The sequence below is a fragment of the Furipterus horrens genome, unplaced genomic scaffold, assembly GCF_987537825.1.
Source record: "Furipterus horrens unplaced genomic scaffold, mFurHor1.1.pri manual_scaffold_4, whole genome shotgun sequence".
NCBI classification, from domain to species: Eukaryota; Metazoa; Chordata; class Mammalia; order Chiroptera; family Furipteridae; genus Furipterus; species Furipterus horrens.
In genome coordinates this window covers 140,718,430-140,742,220 of record NW_028327174.1, presented here as the reverse complement: position 1 = coordinate 140,742,220, position 23,791 = coordinate 140,718,430, and the positions used below count along the sequence as shown (strand labels likewise).

General features: G+C 38.5%; 1 protein-coding gene across 1 annotated transcript in view; it reads right to left on the bottom strand.

Moving 5' to 3' along the window:
* The window catches only part of TTC39B (tetratricopeptide repeat domain 39B), a 130,104-nt gene that overhangs the window by 23,407 nt on the left and 82,906 nt on the right, over positions 1–23,791 (bottom strand). Inside the window, exons 5-10 of the mRNA XM_090274091.1 lie at positions 22,710–22,841; positions 21,665–21,741; positions 17,054–17,121; positions 14,011–14,075; positions 1,870–1,975; positions 617–682 (exon numbers count right to left, since the gene is read on the bottom strand). Of these exons, the coding sequence (XP_090130217.1) occupies positions 617–682; positions 1,870–1,975; positions 14,011–14,075; positions 17,054–17,121; positions 21,665–21,741; positions 22,710–22,841 (514 nt within the window). The remainder of the gene's footprint in view (positions 1–616; positions 683–1,869; positions 1,976–14,010; positions 14,076–17,053; positions 17,122–21,664; positions 21,742–22,709; positions 22,842–23,791) is intronic.

Sequence of the window (23,791 nt, the reverse complement as noted above, 5' to 3'; positions counted from 1 at the left end):
CCACACTGAAATACAATAAGCAAAACTCATGGAAAACAAATTTCTGTGCTTAGTTTTTATAGGGAAGCCCATAAAAACAAAGAAAACCAAAATACTGCAACTATGCTTGATCCATGTGAGTCACAAAATGTTAGACTTGGAAATATAGCCAATTTCCTAATTTTACAGAAGACTCTGGGGTTGCAAATATGTTGAGGAAGCAAATTTGAACCACACAAGTGTATTAAAGGTCCAAGCAGCAGCAATATAGGGTTGGCAAAAGTAGGTTCACAGTTATGAGCATGTAAAACACGGGATTTATTCTTGTATTATTATTTGTTACTGCATTATTTTCCATACAAACAACTGTAAACCTACTTTTATCCCATGCTGTATTAGTAAAATAAACATTTTAACCCGAGATTTTAGGTAACAGACAAAACATTTTAACTTTCAGTAGAAAAATCATCTCTAACTCCTGAAAAAATATGATCAAGGACCAATGGTCCTTTATTGTCCTGCAAACAAATTGCCAACAGTGGTCATGTTAGTCATGAGTACATGTTGCATTACTCTAATATTCAATAACTAATGTTTTATCTTTGCTGTCAAAATTAAAATTAAATTAAATTTATACCCTATTTCCAGAAAATCCTATAAATTCTAGTAGTCTGATGATCCGTGCTGGTAAAAGGGACAGCATCTGTAAGAAAAGAAATACAAATGTATTCACACTTTAGCATATCTAACTGTAGATAAATGTTAAACTCCAAACAAGAAGTTTTAGTGATTCAATAAAATAAATAATTAGAACTAAGTTTAAATCACTAGACATGTCCCAATCATAACATACAGCACATGTTGTAATAAGTACTTGTGAGTAATTTTATTTAGCTAAGACCATAACCTAAAAAAAAATGGTTAAGGAAAGAAAAACTCGGCTGTTTCAGCATGCGCTGAAGAATTCTTGCTCCTCTCACGTGTAGTGACAAAATGATGAGAAGGAAATTCCTCAGTGCCCACCTTTCCAAACAGGGTTTCTTTTAGCATCCTCTTGCAGGAAGCACATTCTGCTGTGTCTGTCTGGCGCACAGCACCACCCCGAGAGGACAGCTGCAGCACCACAGCCCCTCCCCAAGACCCCCCTGAAGGGTAGTGGGAAAGGGAAATGCTCCCTATGCAGGACTGCGAACACTGCGCCTGGTTCTTCGCTTTGCTCAGAGGAGAAACGGCCATATGTGTGATTATATACTGACTCCTAGGCTGTAGCCCCTGGTGTGGTGTGGAGAAGAGGTGTGGAGGGACCTCTCTGAATGGGAAAAAACATGAAGATATTTCTGTCCCATCTGAATGCTCACTACAGGCTTACCTCAGCAGAGGAGGATTTTAATACTCAAGTAGATAGGGTGACCCATTCTGTGGACAGCAGTCAGTCTCTGCTCAGCAACCTCTGTCAACCACCAGTGGGCTCATGAACCAAGTGGCCATGGTGGCACACTCTTGTGCATACAACTCCTTTCACCAGCTTATTTTCTCAAGAATTCCAGACCAACCTTAATAAAATTTCAAAATCTCTACCATATCACAATTTGACAGATACCGACTCAAATGCTTCATCTCCCCCAGAGCATCAGAATCATTTCCCAAGCTGTATCACTCCTTCACCTGTTTTCAATTCCAGAGCCACCATTGCGATGGCAACAATATCTCGGATGTGGAAATGAAATTGGATTCCAAGCTCCTTATCAAAAAAGTGGTACTAGTCCATTCAGAGTGCTATATGTTTCCCTTGCTGTACAATCCAGAACTATTCTGAGCATGTGCAGGACTTTACAGCACATACTGATTCTTTTGCAAAAGATTCTAGTTGATATGTAATTATTTACTTACCAAATTAAAGGCCCCTATTCCAAGTTTGACACCCCCTTCAAATTCATAGAAAAATTGTTGCTCAGCTTTGTTCTTCTGAATTATGTGCAGGATAGAAAGGCATTCTCTGGATTGAAGAAAACAGTTATAGCATAAGTTTACTGTGACTCTGAAATCTATTGTTAAGTTAAATTTCACATTACATGCCATAAAATAATTGTCATTAGCCAAAACATTAAAGAATATTTAAATGGATGTTGCTGTGCTGAGTTTACTCTTAAGGCTACTGGGTAATTATCATTAAGGAAAAATGACACATCCATTTCTACACTGTTTATCAGGACCAATCTTTCTTGGCTTAAAGCAAGAGAGGGTTCAAACACCAGCAAGTATGACTCAGGAGACACAGGACCGCAAGACTGCGATGTCAAGGCCTCCCAGTAACGTGGCAGAGGGGACCTCCCAGGTGCGGCGCAGTCCTCCGCTGCCGCGCACACTTCAGCTGCCCTAACTCCCACTGAGTAACTGAGGTGCTACTGACAAAAAGTAAGAATTTCAGTGTGATCGGCATGGTCTCAGGCACACCAAATAAATTAGAGCTTCTGACTAGGAAAAACTGAAAGGGGAAAGGAAATTCCATCACAATGACCCTGTTCATTCTCTTATTTTTCCCTGTACCATCCAAGCAAATCTTTCCTTTCTGATTTCTCACTTAAATATCTTTTTTATGCATTTCTCCCTTTCCCTTCACATCTTTAAAACAGAAATGCAAATTAAACACAATGACAAAGATATAAAAGTTAGTAATAACCAGGAATTTCTTATCAAACTGACAAATATACTTTTAAAGGTATTAAGAAATAACCAGATATTATGTATCATCTGGTGTGATGTAATTATAAAGCATGCACCTTTATTTATGGCATATTCAAGCCAAATGTACCTAATCTGAATCTAGGAATCCTGTAGCTCTAACTTCTAGTTTACAGGAAATACAAGGGGCTACAAACTGAATTATGTACACACACACACACACACACACACACACACACAAATGGGTACATTCACACTCTAAAGACCTAGTGTGATTGTGGAGACAGGGATTTTAGGAGGTAACTGAGGTTAAGTGAGATTATAAAAGTGGGGTCTTAATCTAGTAAGGTGGGTGGCCTTATAAGAAGAGGAAGAGAAAGAGATAACACTCTCTGCCATGTGAGGACATGGTAAGAAGGTAGCTGTGAGCAAGCCAAGAAGAGAGTGCACCAGAACCTGATCAGGGACTTCCAACCTCGAGAACTATGAGACAATACATTTTTGTTGTTTAAGCCACCCAGTCTCTAGGGTGTTGTAATGGTAGCCTGAGCTAAAAGAAGGAACGAGCTAAATGAAAGCTCAAGGGTGCCACTAAACATATCTGTGGATATTTTGCAGGGTAACTGGATTGGGCTCTTCAACAGCTGTCATAAATACAGAGACTCTTCTAAAATAAAATATATTTAATGGAAACAAATATCAGATGTGCACTAGACAGTCTTGGGTTGAATCCTGGTGCAGACATACCAGCAGAAAGAGAAATTTGGAGCCAACTGGAGAATTAAAAGATGAACTAATATTACATGAAATGAAGATTTATTGACATGAAGAAGTAAAGATCATTAAATGAAAAATGCAGGTTATAAAAGAGTATGTATAGTGTGATCTCATTTTGGTTAAAAATACATATATCTTTAGATCTGTATAAAAATTATTCTTAAAGAACATATACTAAGGTATTAACAACTGTAATCACTGACTGGTAAGAGTATATGATGTATGTGTGTGTATGTGGGTTAATATTTGCTCATCTACATTTTCCTATTTTCTAAAATATATATGCCACTTTTGTGATAGTAAAGCATTATTTTAATTTTGAAGTGGAAATTAAGGGCTTGCAAAAGTAAGAACAAATAAATACATTCACCTACTTCTGGTAAAAATGTTACAGTGTAAGATAGGCTCTCTGTTGGGACACAGCCTCCCCCATTCATTTACTTATTGTCTATGGCTGCTTACACACTTCAGTCATAGAGCTGAGTAGCTGCAACAGAAATCTTATGTCCCTGCAAATCTAAAACACTTGCTTTCTGGTCCTTTAAACAAAAGTCTTATCATATGCTCATCTTTGACACAACAAATCCAATTTTATTCTAAGGAAATATCATGGATACACACAAAACTTTACCTATAAAGACAGATACTGTATTACTTATCTATAACGAAATTTTATAAACAAACTAAATAGGCAACACCAGGAAATTAGTTAGGAACACAGTTGCATCAATGCATACATTTATAGTTGTGAATTTACAGCCATATTATTGATCACAGTTTTGATCTTTTTCTTTTTCTTAAATAAGTCTCTTTAAAATTTTGTGTAATAATCGCTTGGTGATGATGAATTCCTTTAGCTTTATCTTGTCTGGGAAGCACTTCATCTGCCCTTTGTTTCTAAATGACAGCTTTATTACATAGAGCAATCTAGGCTGTAGGTCCTTGCTTTTCATCACTTTGAAGACTGCTTGCCAGCCCCTTCTTGCCTGCAAAGTTTCTTTTGAGAAATCAGCTGACAGTTCCATGGGAACTCTTTTGCAGGTAACTCTGCTTTTCTATTGCTGCTTTTAAGATTCTCACTTTATTTTTAACTTTTGGCATTTGAATTATGAAGTATCTTGGCGTGGTCCTCTTTGGGTCCAACTTGTTTGGGACTCTCTGTGCTTCCTGGACTTGTATGTCTATTTCCTTCACCAAATTAGGAAAATATTTTTTCAAATAAGTTTAGTTTTGTGTGTGTGTGTTTGTTTTGTTTTGTTTTTTAAAATTCTGGAGGGATCAGGTAGGGAGAAAAATATACAGGTGAAGGAAAATCCTTGTCTTTCTAATACTCACTAAAATTGCATTTCCGTACTTTACATTTTCTTTTGTTCACTTTCCTACATGTGAAGGGGTATTTTTGGAGGGATGGGGGGATTTACTGGCTCATTGATTAATTTATTTTGCTTTCATTTTTTTCCCCCACTAAAAATTTTTGTTTGTTGTTTGTTTTTGTTTTTATTTTGTTTTTAATTTCTTGCTTTTCCTCTTCTCCTTCTGGCACCCCTATGGTTCAAATGTTAGTACGTTTGAAGTTGTCCTCTAAGAGGCTCCTTAGCCTATCCTTGTTTTGGGGGGTTCTTTATTCTTCTTGTTGTTCTGACTGAACGTTTTTTTGTTGTTGTTGCTTTCTTTTAAGTATATTTTATCAATTATGTTGTAACAGGAGTTCCAATTTGTTTCCCCTTTGCTCCCCTCTGCCCAGTACCCCTCTTCCCTCCAGCAATCCCACCCTCCTTAGTTCATGTCCATGGGTTGTGCATGTAAGTTCTTTGGCTTCACTCTTTCCTATATTATTTTTAACATCCCCCTATTTTGTACCAACCAATTATGCTTCTTAGTCCCTGCACCATTTCCCTATTTCTCCTCCTCACCCCTCCCAGCTGATACCCCTCCAAATGATCCCCATACCTATGATTCTGTTCCTATTCTGGTTTGCTTAGTTGGATTTTGTTTTTATTTTTTAGATTCAGTTGTTGATAGTTGTGAATTTGTTGTCATTTTAGTGTCCATAGTTTTGATCTTCTTTTTCTTAAGTAAGTCCCTTTGACATTTCATATAATAATGGCTTGGTGATAATGAACTCCTTTAGCTCCACCTTGTCTGGGAAGCACTTCATCTGTCCTTCCATTCCAAACGATAGCTTTGTTGGATAGAGTAATCTTGGCTGTAGCTTGCTTTTCATCACATTGAATACTGCTTGCTAGTCCCTTCTTGCCTGCAAAGTGTCCCCTAAGAAATCAGCTGATGGTCCTGTAGGCACCCCCCTGTAGGCAACTCTCCGCTACTCTCTTGCTGTCCCCAGGACTCTGTCTGTATCTTTCACCTTTGGCATCTCAGTCATGATGCGTCCTGGTGTGGTCCCCTCCGGGTCCAGCTAACCCGGGACCCTTTGTGCTTCCCGGATCTGTATGTCCATCTCCTTTGCAAAATTTGGGGAGTTTTCTTCATTTTTTTCAATTCTTGCATCTTTATTCTGCACTGGTTGTTTTTTTCTTCCTTACATTCCAAATCATTGATTTGAACCAGTTTCCTTCCCTTCATCATTGGTTTTGGGTGGATTTTCCTTCGTTTCACTTAGCATAGCCTTCACTTCTCTTACACGTTTGCTGTACTCAAGCATGTCTGTCAAGCTTGTGAGCATCTTTATCACCAGTGTTTTGAATTCTGCATCTGTTAGGCTGGCTATCTCCTCATCTGTTAGGCTGGCTATCTCCTCATCTGTTAGGTTGACTATTTCCTCATCTGTTAGGTTGGCTATCTCCTCATCGCTTAGTTCTCCCACTGGAACTTTGATCCATTCCCCCTTTTGGGCCATGCTTCTCTGTCTCCTCATTCTGACAGGTCCTGTGTTTGTTTGCTTCCACATCCCAGGTAAAGCTGTCGCTCCTGTTATGTTGTAGGGGACGGAGCCTTAGGGATTCGTCAGTACAGGGCAACCTGTTTCACTACGTCGTGATGCTGTATGTGGGGGAGGGGTCCGAGAGGGAACAATGCCGCCTGCCCAGCACTAGCCCTTTTTCCAGGCACCTCTCCCATGTCCACAATGGACTGGCACCTCTCTAGCTGCTGCCCTGGTCATCATTCCCAGAGTGGGTTGGTCTGAAGACCTTCTAGGAATGTGCGGGACCTTTAAACAAGCAGACTCTGCTGAGACACCTACAGTTTCTGCCTCCACCGCAACCCCCACTGGTGTGCACTGTCAGAAGCAATGAGGCTTGATTTTTTTCCCCAGAGCTGGGACCGTGAGCTGCGAGGTCTGATGAGGAGCTGGGAACGCTCCCCAGGTGTCCCTCCTGACTTTTTAAAACGTGTGACTGCACTTTCTGCCAGCCTGATGCTGCTGCCGCCACCACACTGCGTCCTCTCCGCCCCGACTCTGCCCCTCCTATCTGTCTGGATGAGTATTTCTTCTTTATATCTTTGTTTGCTGGACTTCCATGCAATTTGATTTTCTGGAACTTCTGGTTGTTTCTAGTTTTGAGGTAGTTGTATTCCTTCTTAGTTGTGGAGGGGGATGCAGGTGTCTACGACTCCATCTTGGCTAGAAGTCTGAACATTTTTTGTTTTGCTTTTTTCTTCCTTATGTTCCAAATCACTGATGTGATTCTTGGCTTCATCCACTCCACTGTTGGTTCCCTGTAAAGTTTTCTTTATTTCACTCAATATAACCTTCATTTCTGCCTGGGTCTTTTTTATGCTGTTAAAGTACCCAATGAGTTCTTTGAGCATCCTAATAACCAGTGTTTTGAACTTGGCACCTGATAGATTGCTTACTTCCCATTTTGTTTAGTTCTTTTTCTGGAGTTTTGTTCTGTTCTTTAATTTGGGCCATGTTTCTTTATCTGCTCATTTTGGCAGCCTTCCTGTGTTTGTTTATATGTATTAGATAGAGCTGCTTTGACTCCCTGTCTCAGTAGCATGGCCTACTGTAGAAAAGCGCACCAGTAAGTTGGATAGGGCAGAGCCTTAGGTAATTGTCAGAGCAGGACAACCACGTGAACCAAGTTGATAGAGTCTTAGATATGGTGTTGCCCCTTTGTGGCTCTGTGTGGAGGAGGGCTCAGAAAAGGGACAATGGCCACTGCCTGACCTCTGGTGTTCTGTCCAGGAGGAAGCTGTCCCCCCATACTCAACCTGATGTCAGACACTTCAGTTCCTCCTTGTATGCCACTGGTGCCCTTCCAGCTGCTGCCCTGGGTCTAGAGCCACAGGGAGTCTTCATAAATCCTAAGTACATTGCAAGCCCTTTAAGAGGAGGCTCCTGAGAATCCCACAGTTTCTTCTGAAACCCCAACCCCCACTGGTTTTTACAGCCAGAAGTTATGGGGACTTATCTTCCTGGCACTGGAACCCTGGGCTGGGTGGTCTGGTGTGGGACTGGAATCCCTCACTGCCAAGGTAACTCTCCCAATTTTTATCCACCACACGTGGGTGTGGGACCACCCATTCCATCTCCACATCTCTGCATCTCGATGTCTCCATCCCTTCTACCTATCTGGATGAATGTGATTTATTTAATTCGTTGGTTCTCAGACTTCCATACAACTTGATTTTCTGACAATTCTGGGTGATAGTTGTTTTATAGTTTAGTTGTAATTTTTGCTGTGGTTGTGTGAGGAGGAAAGCTGTGTTTACCTACACCTCTAGCTTAACCAGAAGTCAGAAATCTCAAAGCTACCTTATTCTTTAACAAGTGCATATTATTCCATTCTATAAAATAATTTTAAAATCAAATTCTTATTATTAAATATTTGTTTTCAAAGTTCCCATATTACAAACCATGCTGCTCAGAGTGTTCCTGTATATTCATCAAGTACTTATCCTACATCTAGTACTATAACTAAAGTTATAGTATCCTAATTATCCTTAAGACAAATTCTCAGAAAATGGTCTTCTGAGATCAAAGGTGATGCACATTCTTAATTTTGATATGTACTGCCAGAACTTCCTCCAGGAAAACTCCCATCAACCTAAGAGTGTCTCACACTGTCATCTGCCCTCAATCATTACATCACTTTTCCATTTGGATTTTTTATTATGGTGCACTTTGCCATGATGAAAATTTAAATGTTTATACTTGGTCAAGTCAATCATTTATGACTTCTGATTTTACGTTATGCTTAAGAATTCTGACACTGATATCATGTACTAACAATAAGATACTTGAGAAGGACCGATATCCCTTCTATGGTATTCTTGCCATAGATGCAAAACCTGAATTTAATTGTGAAGAAATATTAGATAGGTTCCCATTGAGAAATGTTCTACAAAGTAACTGCCAAGCATTCTTCAAAAAATATTAAGGTCATGAAAGACAAAGAAAGAGTAAGGGGCTCTTCCATATTAAACTAAGGAGACATAACAACTACATGCAACATCCAGAATCCTGGTTTGAATCTGGACCAGAGAAAGCACATTGGTGGGACAATTAGAGAAAATTCAGTACAGTCAATAGAATAGTTAATATAGAATCAATGTTAATTTCTTGATTCTAATAATTATATTGTGGTTCCATAGATGTTAACTCTTATAAATCTGAGTAAAGAATATCTGAAAATTCTTTATAAAAATTCTGAAATTATTTCAAAGTGAATAATTAAAAAATAAAAGAAAAGTTTAAAGGTCTTTGTATTTTAGGATTATAAAAATACTTTCCTTTTTATTAGGATTCTTATTAAAAATATTCTAATATTAAATCTGTATCAATTTATCTTTGTATAGTCTTTTTTCCAAAATGAAGACCAATTTTCCCAAAACCATTTATTAAAGTACTCATCTTTCTCTACTGTTTTAAAAGAGACCAATGAATATAGGGATTTAGTATATTTTAGTACATGCAAGTGTGTGCACACATGTCTATACATACACAATGTATATGTTTCAAAACCCTATGTTCCATTCCACTGATATATGTGTTTGTGCCATTATAAGATTATTTTAATTTCTTCATTTTTTTTAAGGTTTGATTACTAGAAGCAATCAAGTCTAACATTCTTTTACATTTTCTAAAAATATTTTGAGAGGGAAACTAAAAATCATATGTCAGGATCCCAAAAATCTATTCCTCTCCAGGATTTCTGAATGGAATATAATGTTATGAAATAATTTTGGGTAAAAGTATCTCTTAAAATACTAAATATTGGCTCTGCTTCCATTAATGGAGATCTGCTTCTAATAATGGCAGGAGGTTTTATATTAGGTTTACCTCTCACAGATAACAACTATTAAAACTCTAGGAAAAATTCAAAGTATTTTAAATATATTTGCAGGCACCAGAAAGTGAAAAAATAAAGTAGCTTCTGGGAGAGGTGACTTTTTAATGAAAGGAATATCTGAGTGGGCTTTATAATTTTATGACTAGTTACCTGAAAGTACTCCCCAGTCCATTCAATTTGGGGTGCCTAGAACTTACACAAAAAGCCACAGTTTAATTGGCTTTAAAGATACAAATAGAGAGTTTAAGATTGCCAAAGCAGCTGTAGGTGTTGGGAAATTTTTCAGATAGAGGAAAACCACATAAGAGAGAAACACCAAAATCAGTGTTAAAACTCCATTCAAATTCTTGGCTGACCCATGAACTATGTGACCAGTAAGGAGACTAAAGAAAAGCAGAAGCAAGACAGAAAAAAAACATTGTAATCAATAGTTCAGATGCTGCTCACTACTAGAGAGTAAGAGTTTGCAGCCTAAGTCTGTCTAGTCAAGTTAAATGCTTCCTAGAATGAAAATCAGCTCACTTTTTTGAAAGATAACAGAACCTACAGTCTCTACAATGTATCAATATCTAGTGTACAATTAAAAAAATATTGATGAGAATAGAAAAATATTACATATAGTCAAGAGAAAAAGCAGGCAACAGAAATAAACCCCACAATGGCCCAGATGTTGAGATAATGTCCAATCAGGAAAAAAATTTTTTTTAATGAGCAGCACCTAGGTGACCTATTAAACAACATCAGGCTAACATGTCATTGCACTCTCAGAAGGAAAAGTGTAAGAATGGAATAGAAAATATTTCAAGAAATAACAACCATGAATTTATCAAAGCCATACTTAAGCACTTCATAGTCAAATTGCTGAGAATCAATGATACAAAGTCTTCAAACCAGCGAGACAGAGAAATAATAATACAAATAACAGCTTACTTCTAATCAGAAACAGAGGCAATAATACAATGGATTGACAGTTTCAAGGAGTGAAAAGATGAAAAAAAAATCCTTGTAACTGAGAATACTATAGTGAGCAAAAACAGTCTTCAAAAATGAAGACGAAGATAAAAACCATTTCAGATAAACGAAACAAAGAGAACTGTTTTTGAAGGCAGACACATACTACTAGAAAGACTAAAGGAAATTCTTCAGTCTGAAAGTATACAGAAATGAATGAAGAACACAAAAAATGGTAGATATATGAATACATAAAGAAGACATTAGAGACTTCCGACCAAGATGGAGGTGTAGACAAACACGCTGTGTCTCCCTACACAACTAAGAAGGAATACAACTACCTCAAAACTAGAAACAACCAGAAGTTCCAGAAAATCAAACTGCATGGAAGTCCAGTAAACAAAGATATAAAGAAGAAATACTCATCCAGACAGGTAGGGGGGGCGGAGCTGGGATGAAGAGGACGTGGAATGGTGGCGGCAGCAGTGGTGGCAGTGGCAGGCTGGCAGAAAGCACAGTCACATATTTTTAAAAGGCAGGAGGGACACCTGGGGAGCGTTCCCATCTCCTCACCAGACCTCACAGTTCACAGTCTCAGCACCAGGGAAAATCAAGCCTCATTGCTTCTGACTGTATAGACCAGTGGGGGTTGCGGTGGAGGCAGAAACTGCTGGTCTCAACAGAGTCCACTTGTTTAAAGGGCCCCCATGGTCCTAGAACGTGCACAGACCCACCCACTCTGCCAGGGCAGCAGCTAGAGGGGCGCCAGTCTGGTGTGGAGGTGGGAGAGGTGCCTGAAAAAAGGGTGAGTGCTGGGCAGGTGTTGTTGTTCCTTCTCAGACCCCACCCCACATACAGCGCCACAACATGGTCAAATAGGTCGCCCTGCACTGACAAATCCCTAAGGCTCTGCCCCTTACAACATAACAGGAGCAACAGCTCCACCTGGGAGGCAGAGGCAAACAAACACAGGATCCTGTCAGAATGAGGAGACAGAGAAGCATGGCCCAAAAGGGGGAACAGATCAAGGTTCTAGTGGGAGAACTAAGCAATGAGGAGATAGTAAACCTAACAGATGAGGAAATAGCCAGCCTAACAGATGAGGAGACAGACAACCTAACAGATGTAGAATTCAAAACACTGGTGATAAAGATGCTCACAGGCCTGACAGATATGCTTGAGTACGGCAAACGTGTAAGAGAAGAACTGAAGGCTATGCTAAGTGAAACGAAGGAAAATCCACCCAAAACCAATGGTGAAGGGAAGGAAACTGGGGTTCAAATCAACGATTTGGAACATAAAGGAAGAAAACAACAGTCGACCAGTGCAGAATAAGGAAGCAAGAATTGAAGAAAATGAAGAAAACTTCCCAAATTTTGCAAAGGAGATGGACATACAGATCCGGGAAGCACGGAGGGTCCCAAGTGAGCTGGACTCAGAGGGGACCACACCAGGACGCATCATGACTGAGATGCCAAAGGTGAAAGATATAGACAGAGTCCTGGGGACAGCAAGAGAGTAGCGGAGAGTTGCCTACAGAGGGGTGCCCACAGGACCATCAGCTGATTTCTCAGGGGACACTTTGCAGGCAAGAAGGGACCGACAAGCAGTATTCAATGCGATGAAAGGCAACCTGCAACGAAGATTACTCTATCCAGCAAAGCTACCATTTAGAATGGAAGGGCAGATGAAGTGCTTCCCAGACAAGGTGGAGCTAAAGGAGTTCATTATCACCAAGCCATTATTATATGAAATGTCAAAGGGACTTACTTAAGAAAAAGATCAAAACTATGACCATTAAAATGACAACAAACTCACAACTATCAACAACTGAATCTAAAAAATAAAAAGAAATCCAACTAAGCAAACCAGAATAGGAACAGAATCATAGGTATGGGGATCATTTGGAGGGGTATCAGCTGGGAGGGGTGAGGAGGAGAAATAGGGAAATGGTGCAGGTACTAAGAAGCATAATCAGTTGGTACAAAATAGGGGGATGTTAAAAATAATATAGGAAAGGGTGAAGCCAAAGAACTTACATGCACGACCCATGGACATGAACTAAGGAGGGTGGGATTACTGGAGGGAAGTGGGGTACTGGGCAGAGGGGAGAAAAGGGGGAAAAAATTGGAACTACTGTAACAACATAGTCAATTAAAAAAAAAACCATGAGACTGAAAAAAAAGAAGACATTATAAGACTGTTTAAAACAAAAATGAAACACCATATTGTGGAGTTTAAAATATACATATGTGTACTATCATAAGAATAGTATAAAAGAAAACAGTTGGTAAATGAAACTATACTTTTGCAAAGTTCTTATATTTTATGTGCAATGGTATAATATTAACTCTAAGTTGACAGTGATAAGAAGTACTTTGTAATCACTAGAGCAACCATTAAAAATTAAAGATTGCCAGAGTTAAGAAAATAGAGGGATTATACTGAAATATATGTATGCATGTATTTTTAATTTATTAAAGTAAAACAAGGAAACAAGTGAGAAAAAGAAAAAAACAAAATGGTAGTCACAAGTGCAAACATAGTGTCATACTGAATATAAAAGTAAGACACAACTATGTACATCTACAAGAAATGCAATTTAAATATAGAGATATGTTTAAAGTAAAAATATATGCAAGGAAACACTAATCATTAAAAAAGCATGAATAGATGTATTAATATCAGACAAACAGATTTCAAGACAAGGAACATTATAAGGAGTTAAGTAGGGGCATTTCATAATCATAAAAAGGTTAATTTATTAGAAAGACACAATTAAAATATATATAAGCCTAAAAATAGAGGTTCTAAATATGCAAAGCAAATACTAATGTAACTAAAGATTCTGGAAATAAATGATTCCAGATTCAAAGTTAGAGATTTTTAACATTGTGAATAAATAATAAAATCACTAGATAAAAATCAGAAAGGACATAGAAGATATGAACCACACCATTGTCCACCTTAATTGAACATTTGAGTCATTGCAGAAAATTCTAGTGGGTATGCTGCTCTAGAGGCCGGACCAAAGACATATCTGTCATTTTAAATTTACATATTGTTTTTAGAAGAGAGATACTAAGTTTATCTAATTTAAAACTGTCAGCTATTTTCCCTTAAAATTACATTTAAACTTAAGTTCTGTTGTCTTATAGCACTGAATATATACTCAGTAAATCAAAAATCAAGTGTATTTTTACGAATACCAATATAAAAAAGCCTAATCATACTTAATGAGAATTTTGAAATACAAAATGGTACATAGTACAGGAATCTTTTAAAAATCCCAGGACCATGGTCAAAAAGGAACAAACTTCCAGTTATGAGATTGAAAAAGCCCACATCTTAATTTTTAACTTACTTATATATTTGGTAACTTGTTCTAATTTTGAGTCCACCTTTGATGAAGTTGATCATGTTTTCATCCTGAAAACAATCCAGTTAAATAATTAGATCATTTAGTAAGAGATTCTTAAACTTTTCCCGCAGCTATGTAGTTGCATGATTAGAACAAGGTACAATCTTTTGAGTACATAATTTTTTTATTAGAACATTCTTGTTTTATATTTTAAAAACGTTTTTGTCGTTTTTCTTCAAAGTTAGAGGACAACAAAAAAAACATTTTTAAAATCCTCAAGTTACTTTAAAGAAGTAATTAAAGAAATAATCCTCACCAATTAGGGACCATATAGGTTAGTCCAAACGTACTTTAATAAGCATCATCTACTGAGCAATTTTCTTCTGGGTTCAATAGAATCTAAAATGGTTGGCTTTAAGAATATGCTGCTAAGGCCTAGCTTTCCTGTCCCTGTCCGTCATACTCCAGTAAATGGGACTATGGTTCTTCTTTCACAGGGTATTTTAGCAGGCAGTCTATTTAACATTGTGAGTATCATTTATACACATTTCCAGACTAAAAATAACTATTCTGGTTTCTAAATTTGTTGTCACTAATATGACAACGCTTCTCTTTGCCTAACGGTCATCAACCATAAAATTGAGGCAATTGGCCCAAATGAATGTTGTTTTCAGAGTTAGCATTCTAGGATTCCAAGGGTCTCTTAATAAAGTATATCAAATAACTGCTTGAAGGAAGTTCCTACAGGGTAGGGCAAAAGTAGGTTTATAGCTGTCTGTATGGAAAATAATACAATTATTGATACATACTAATGCAAGAATAAACTGTTTCACATACTCATAACTGTAAACCTACTTTTGCCCCACCATGTATAATAGATGATGCAAATGGAGATGGTCCCATATTTCACATGTCCAAGAATATTTTTCTAATCTATTAATATCAAGAAGATGCTCTGGTACTTATTTCCTGTGCACTTGAACATCCTTCTGAAGCAGAAGAAAAACTGATTTTAGTTTGCAAATTTCATTAATTACTTAAATATTTAACATTTCAATTATTAAAGGAATCAATAAATAGAAAATCCACTATGCAATTTAAATTTTTGTCTTCATATTTTAAGAAATTTTATGATTGCACAAGTTGCAATAATGGCCAGGAAAGAATTTTTTAAATTAGATTAAAATATGGCTCAAATAACAATATCTAATTTCATGATTCACCAAAATTGGCACCTGAATGCAAAATTAGATGAAGGCAATGCAATGCGCTAAGGGACGGAGGAATGCGCATAGATGGAGACATGCACAGCAGGGTCTCATGAAAGCACAAAGGTGGGAGTGGGAGGGCTGGGGGACATGAAGCACACACAAAAGTATCCTGGAAGTATCAGTGCTTAAAGCGCACACACACATAAAAAAAAAGGGGGGGGGGGAGTGGCCTGGGAAAGAAAGGCAAAGTGGGTGCAAACTCTGAAAGCAAAGGAAAATGTGTGGAGAGACAGATCATGGCGCACTGGCTTCTTGTGTAACTCGGCGCCGCTGCATAAATCTATAGCAAAGGAGGGAATGACTAAGGAGTAAGAAAGCCATCTCCACCTGTGCTGCTCAACTATGTGACGTACCTGCCATCTGAGGACAGCGGGAAGATGGGGGGTAGGGGGCTTGGGGGGAGATACCAGTTAAGTTTGAAAAAGTCTCCCCCATTTCTGATATTCTAATGCAGAGCCACTGCTATAGTCCACAAGAGCTCCTAAATGCTGAAGCAGAGAAATGACAACATGAGATTCCCGTCTTTGAGAGGGTGCTCACTTGCACAATGGGGGAGGAGCTGGAGGTAAGAGAAATTAGACAGTCATTGGGTTGATGTGCAGTCTGGGAAAGAGCTGATGAGCACTTTCTCTAGAACAATTACAGTCAGAAGAAAGAGGAAGAGAGGGGGCTGCTAAATCTTTAAAAGGTAAAGGAAGCATGACCATGAAGCTGACTGGATGTGGAGGAGTGAGGAAGAGGCGGGCCAGGGATATCTCCCAGATCTTTCATTGCAAGTCCCCAAGCATAAAATAAGCCTTCAAATCACAGATTTGACTGTCAAATCCCTATTTGAAAAGCACATGAGGAAAAAACTGAAGGCTTCCATGACTAATATGTTTACTAAGGCAGTAAGACTTGTTTCCCATCAGCCTTCATAATATGTTGAGTTTTAGGAAACAGGGTCATAGACCAGACTGATTCAATTTTACTAAACCAAAACCCAACCTAAGAGGTCAACCTCCAGAAAAAGAGAAAAGCAACTCTCAATACAATGTGAAACATTGAGATTGAGGAAGACTTCCCATTTTACAGAGGAATAATTTCTGCCCCCTTACAATCTCCACTCCACGCTGCCCCACTGTATCCATCACTGCCACTGTGCGGCCATGATGTTAAAATCCATGCTTTTGGGAACCAGTGGAAGATACAGTAATAGGCAAGGTAACGTTGTAACAGTTCCTAGAGGTGAAATTAAAATGGCCCATAGGAAAAAAATTCATGGTTTCTTAGTGACTTTTCAAAAATGCTCACCCATAGGAAGAACTAAAAGCAAGAGAGGGGAATGAGAATAGGAGGAGGGAGAAAAATCAAATCTGAAGTATCCATGAAAAGTGTGGCTCTCTACACATGCAACACTGAGCTTTGCTGAAGCATCTGGTAAACAATGAAATGGCCAAGGAAGCCTCTCCTGCTGCTGTGTGGAGCCCTCTACCAATAATAGCAGCACAGAGAGAGAAGCTCAGTTTTCACACAGAGAAGCACCCTGAAATTACGTGTGGTACTTGCAAAACAGTTTCTTTAAAAGGCAGCGGTTCCCAGTAGAGTGAAGGTCGAAACAGACTCTTAGTGCATTTGGGTAGGAATAAAGTTCCCTGGAATCTTTTTTCAGCCCAAGTTGATCAGAATAACAAATACCTTTCATTGCAACTCTAAGTCAAAAGAACTGAAGCACTGCGATAGGAAGAGCCACATTTTTCCCAGGCAATACCAAGTCTAAGGCGAAGGTCCGTTACCTGCACAAACGTGAGTGCTGCTTTCTGGAGGAGACACTCGGCATAACAGATTTCGGCATGCATTTCCTCTATTAAAAACAAATAAAATCATATTAAGGAAAATCCCATGTCAACAGTGACCGCTCCGTGATGTTCAGAAAAGACTGGTAGATAAAATGAGCCTAAGAGAGACGCAAAAACCTAGATTGCTCTGATGGTTCCACAGAAGTGGAATTATGACCTCAGTTCTCAGTCTCTCAGCAAGATTTTCCCAGAATGTGCAAAATGGTTCAGGGAAGTCATCTTATGGTCCCATTCGAATGTAATGGTAAGGAGTTGAGCAGTTGGTGACAGAGACCCAAACTCAGCTTATAAGAGGAAACCAAAATTTAAAAGCATTAAAAAAGGAAGAAAACTACTTATCTTTTAACAGTGATGTGCAAGTTTAACACAGTTATAAAGATTGAAAAAACTAACTTAAATGTATGAATTCGCGCTTCTAAAATATGAAGGTATGACACTCATGGCAATGATTAGACACATTACTGACGTGAAGAGAAAACAGCGATTCCCTCGAGTTCTGTGACTGAACTCTCGAGAACTGACCAGTGACCAAAAAGCCCCTCTGCAGCTAAGCTCCTCGGAGAGCACGCACATGGCCTCTGCTCATTCTGGCAGCATCAACGGCATCTCAGTCCTTCCAACGCCTCACCTCAAAGGGTGCTTTTGGATCTTCTCAGTGTATTCAGTGGGATAAAAACTGGTAACTGCTGTTTGTACAGAGTCACCTTAATATCCTCTTCCTAGGAGCATTCGCAACAAGGGGGAATTGTCGGGTATTCTTCACTCGGAAAGCGTGCTCAGTAACACTGATTACTGGCTTGGGGTGGGTGCCAAGGGGTGAGCTGCTGCTGGGCAGGACGATCACAGGCATCGCATGGAGCAAGGGAAGTGCAGGTCACCTGCGTTTGTGCCTTGGGCTGAAACACAAGGTGTAAAGGGAGGAGTGGCCAGTGAGTCTGGACATGTACATCAGAGCTAAATTATGGGCAACCATAAATGTCAGTCTGGGCTTGACTCAGTAGGCAACAGTGAGTCCTTGCAGAGATCTGAGAAGGGTGATGGACAATAAATCTAAGAGCAGCTGAAGGATGTAGGCAGAAAGCAGAGTGCAACACTTATAAAGGCAGAAAGTTGAACTCTATATACCTTATGTATATATTTTTCCTATTAAATTCCTCTCATGTCTTAAGCACTGCATATATCTGCTCTTAAAAACAATCTGAAAGCCACTTAGGGCAATATGCCAGCCACAAGAGAAGAACGGATATGTTTTGTGTTAAACACATGAAAAGTTTAATTAAATATATTCACTCCTGCACACAACCAGCCACTCAAGGATGCAAATAAGAATTACCAAGAAGAAAAACAAATCACATACTAAAGCTACAATGTTTTGACATGATCCCTTGAACACAAAGCCTGTCTGGGTGCAGTGGCAGCTGAATTCATTAGGAATAAAATGAAACTTAATTTATAAAAACCTTATTTCCTCACAATTCCTTATTTCATTGAAGGAAATATCTTCATTTTGCAATGAAATGTTAACTAAGTGTGCCTTTAGCTATACGAGTCTAAATAAATCTATATTACAGAATAGGCTATAGTCACAAATTAATTTATTTTTATTATTTTTAATTAACTATTTTTAGAGCGGTTTTAGACTCACAGCAAAATTGAGTGAATGGTACAGATATTTCCCATATACCCTCTACCCCGACACATACATAGCCTCTCCCACATCAGCACCCTCTACTAATCAACATTTGTGATACATCTGTTACAATTGGTGAACCTCCGTTGATATCACAATCATCCAAAGTCCACAGTTTACATTAGGTTTCACGCTTGGTGTTGCATATTCTCTATGTTTGGACAAATGTATAACGGCATGTATCCACCATCATGGTATCATACAGGGTATTTCACTGCTCTAAAAACCCTCTGTGCTCTACCTGTTCATCCCTCCACCTGATCCCCTGGCAATCATTGATCTTTCTACCGTCGCCATAGTTTTGCCTTTTCCAGAATGGCATGTACTTGGAATCTTTTCAGATTGGTGTCTTCCACTTAGTAATACGCATTTAAGGTCCCTCCCTATCTTTTCATGGCTTGATAGCTCTTTTTAGTGCTGAATAATATTTCATCATCCGGATGTGTATTTATCCATTCACCTACTAGGGGATAGACATCTTGGTTGCTTACAAGTTTTGGCATTTATGAATAAAGCTGCTATAAATATTCATTTTCAGGTTTTCGTATGGACATAAGTTTTCACTCTTTGTGTAAATATTAAGGAGAGTGATTATTGCATTGTATGTTTCCTAAGAGACTGTCAAACTACTTTCCAAAGTGGCTGTACCATTTTGCATTCCCATCAGCCATGAGGGAGAGCTCCTGCTGTTCCACAGTTCCAGATTTTGGACATTCTAATAGGTATACAGTAGTATCTCGTTGTTGTTGTTGTTGTTTTTAATATATACTATAAAGTAATTTTCTACCTATTCCAGATTTTCTGAAGTGCTATGTCCAAAGACATAATAAAAAGATAAGGACACAGTACCATGTATTTTCAAGATGTCTAACAGAAACAATTCAACATTTCCCTTATTCATAAATGACACAGTCTGTGCCTTGTCTATATGCCTACAGGAGAAAGCCTGGGGTCCAGGGGAAAGAACTATGGCTTAGGGCAAGGCAGAGCATGTTTGAACCCTGCTCTGCGAGGTGTGTAATCATGGGCCATGTGTTTAATCTACTGAATGTCAGGTCCTAATCCATAAAAAGGAAGCTACACAGACTCTATTGAATAATGTTAAGAAAAGCAACAAGAATAATGTCTGACACATAGACATAATGGGGCATTATCATTATTACTTTTTAAATTATTACTATTATTTATACTTACATTAAAAATATCATGTTATTGTTCCTAAAACTAAGGTAAAAATAATCTCAAATGTAAGCCTTCACATCGCAAAGAAAAAGGAAAGCAGGGGGTGATAGGCTACTGGGGAGAAACTACAAAGAGAAAAACAGAAAGGAGACTATAAATGAAAGAGTCACATTTTGGGGGGACCCATTTAATTTCCCACAGACCTACTTTAGTAGACTTTAGGACTACGGGGGTCAATTTACACCAATGGCCCAAAGGTGAGAACTATGAAGGCATATTCTACCCAAAATCAAGGGGATTAAGAAAATTTTTATGGGTTCTTACAGGTCATTTTCTGGAGAAGAAGAAGATGGGTATCAGCTGCCTGGAGTGACCCATGAAATGTCATTCTGTTCTATAATGGTTCAAGGGCCAACATCATACCCTTTTGGAACAAGTCCCATAGTCCTCTGCTGTAATCTGTCCCCTAGAGTGACATCACGCAAATGTTCCCAAGTTCCTCTCCAAAATAAAACTTCATAATAACACACATTCAAAAAAATGTCTGGTATACACTTGAAGACTAGGAATGACTCTGACAGAAGTACCCAGAATTGCTCTTGCCTTGATCCGCCACAGTTACTTCTACTAATTTGTGTTACCTCTTCCACAGAGCAAATCTGACAATGACAACACATGCACAAATTCTCCTTGGACAGCAGAAGCTTTATTCCAGAATGGCCTCATCTGAAGAATATATTTTCTCTTCTGCAGGATATCTGGAGAATCAACTCTGACTAAAGAGCAACACTTATTAAAACAAAGCTGATCATGGAACCTCTGCCCTGATCTCAGTGGGAACATGCAGCAATTGACAGCAAAGAGTCATTCCCTCTCCTGCCCATCTCTTCACAGTGCTATAGCCACTCCTGGATTCTTGACTTTTTCCTAATGTCCACAAACCAAACATCTTCCATACTGTGAAACATTATCAATGTTTTTTAAGGTATCAGAATTACTTTTACCTTTAAAAAATTTAATAGCTTATAGAGAAACAGCAACTTTCATATATGGATGCTAAAAATATAACTAACCTAACTCTTCAGAGAAAATATAGACAGTACCTATAAATTTATCAATTTTCAAATCCTAAGTCCCAGTAATTCCACTTTTAGGATTCTGTCCTCTTAAATACTTACAAAAATGCATGAAGACATAGGTACAATAATTTTAGGACAGCATTATTTATAATAATGAAAAAGTAAACTCAACTGTCCTTCAATGGAGAAAAAGCAAGTAATTTATGGTACCCCATCCTATCGACTACTACTGCCATAGCATTTAAATAGCATGAAGTACAAGTAATATCTACTAGCATAGGAAAAGGTAAATATCAAAAAAAAAATCATGTTGTAGAACAATATATATAATGTGATTCCATGCTTGCAAAAATGAATACATGAACAACTACAAAAATCTCATGTGTACCTTATGTATATGTTTATATATACACACAGAAAAGTCTGCAAGACTTTGAAACCAACCACTACCTATGGTTACTTCTGGAGGGTATGATGGGAAAGAGAAAAAGACATTCCATTTACTTTATATGATACATTTAAGTATTGAATTTTATGGACATGATCACATTCCAATTTTTCAAAGAAAGAAAAAATAATCTTTTAAATGACTCTTACCTTCAGTCATCTGTTCCAATGATCCTCTAGAAAGAAAACTTGAGAAAGATTCTACAACTGTGCATTTTTTCCTATATCTGCATAGAATAAGCAGAAGAGAAGGAAACAGAAAGAAAAATAACAAAAAATTAGTCTGAGCTCATTTTCATTTGAAATTCATTTCAGTCATAATCACACCAAAGAGTCACCAAGGGAGAGCTCAACACTCGAGTCTAAAGGACAGAGCACCCCTTCTAGCCCTGCATCCCCACCCCCCAGCACTGGGCAGGCATGCCCTGGGCGCTCTGCTTACTGAACATGTGAGTGGACAAACCCACCCAAATCAGTGAACATCAACCCTGCCAAGTACTTTCTCTGATTTCTATGGCTGAAATAATTATTTCTGGGGTAAGATTCACCACAGGTAAAGAATGAACTTCAGAGTTCAACAGTTGAACGTTTTCTCTTCATTTGTGGGCTCGCAACATAATTACATGAGTATATAACTCCACAATGTTAAAATTCACCACAGCTAACAGCTTTTGCTCAAGTCTTCCTACACACACAAAGATTAAAATAAGGCTGAAAATCTATCTCATGTTCACCAACCAAAGAGTTCAACTACATTCTTTTGAAACAAATAAATCATTCCTTTCTACATTTGCAGCATTTCCCACAGAAAGAGGAATGTGCCCGGCTTAGCCTGGCTTGGGGTGCGGTACCTAAACTCATCCACTCCAGGCAGACCCTTGAGAGGCTTGCTATTTATTACCCCAGCGAAATATCCCTCAGCCCTTCTCTGTAGTCCAAGTTACCAAAAGGAAAAGTAGAAGGAATAGATGTCAAGTGTTTGGCCAAACAAGAATTATACTGTAATTCCTAACAGGAAATTTTTATCTCTTACATAAAACTACGTGAGGCCAAGAAAGCTTTGAAGTTCGAGTGCTTTTCTATAACTGTGGCCAACTTCAAACGGAGTTCTTAGTCGGGCAAACTGCATTCATTTTATCACACATACATAAAGGTTTACAGTCATATCGCAAGTGTTTAATTACTCAGTTCATACTTTTGGCAGGTTTGTAAGGCGTCCCTCATGGCAGAAATGCCATTTTGGATGTCCTGTTGCTCGAAGGTCATGATGGCCTGCAATACCACAATGGTACTGTAGCCCAAGGCATGGTACATGCTGTCCTTAGCCCTGGGGGCAACACAGGGAATTAGCACATTTCAAGTCAACTGAAAAGCATTCAGGTCTTGTCTGATCGTAATCATGAGAAATTCCAGTAAATGCATGGTTTGACTTTCACAAGGATAATATTAATATTTACTCCTTTACCATAGTCACTGGAATAATACAAACTGTGAAGACAGGTCCTAAAACACTCAAGTAACAAGTACCTTCCCCATTTAAACCCACACAGGCAGCACACAATATTCCAGGTTGGAAGAGAATGAGACAAGATGCTTTTCCCTGTTTCAGCACAAGGGGGCAGCCTGTGGATTCACTTCTAGAAAACGTTGCAAAGCAAACCATTTTTTCTCAGCTGAACAAGGGGGCAGTGTGCTGTCTTTAGCTCAACTATAAGTGCTAAAATAAAAGCCACTGGAAATATATTTTGTGACAGACAGATTCTGATGATTTTTGAAATATAAACGTTCATTTAAAATCATACCCTCTTCTCCCCCAGCCAGAGGTCAAGAGGAAGCAAGATTTTTACAATTAAGTTAGGTCAGTAGCAAAGGGCCCTGACATAAGTACATTTTAAATAGCCACTTAGATTTTTAAGGAGGTCAATTAGTCCTAATGTACAACAGAGATCCTAGATTCCCAGGCAGTACAAAAACCTCACCATCACTTTTCTCAAAACTTCTTAAATAATGTTAATTACTTATTTATAAGATTTTAAATATCACAGCCCTGGTTAGTGTGGCTCAGTGGATTTAGTGCCAGCCTGTCAACCAAAGTCACCGGTTCAATTCCCAGTCAAGGCACAACCCCACCCCCACCGCTATAAGGGGTGTGTGAGAGGCAGCCAATGGATGGTTCCCTCTCTTCTTCCTTTCCCCTCTCTAAAAATAAATTAATAAAATATTTTAAAAAATAAAATATCAATGCACAATTTCATTTGTAATTCAAATATAATCACA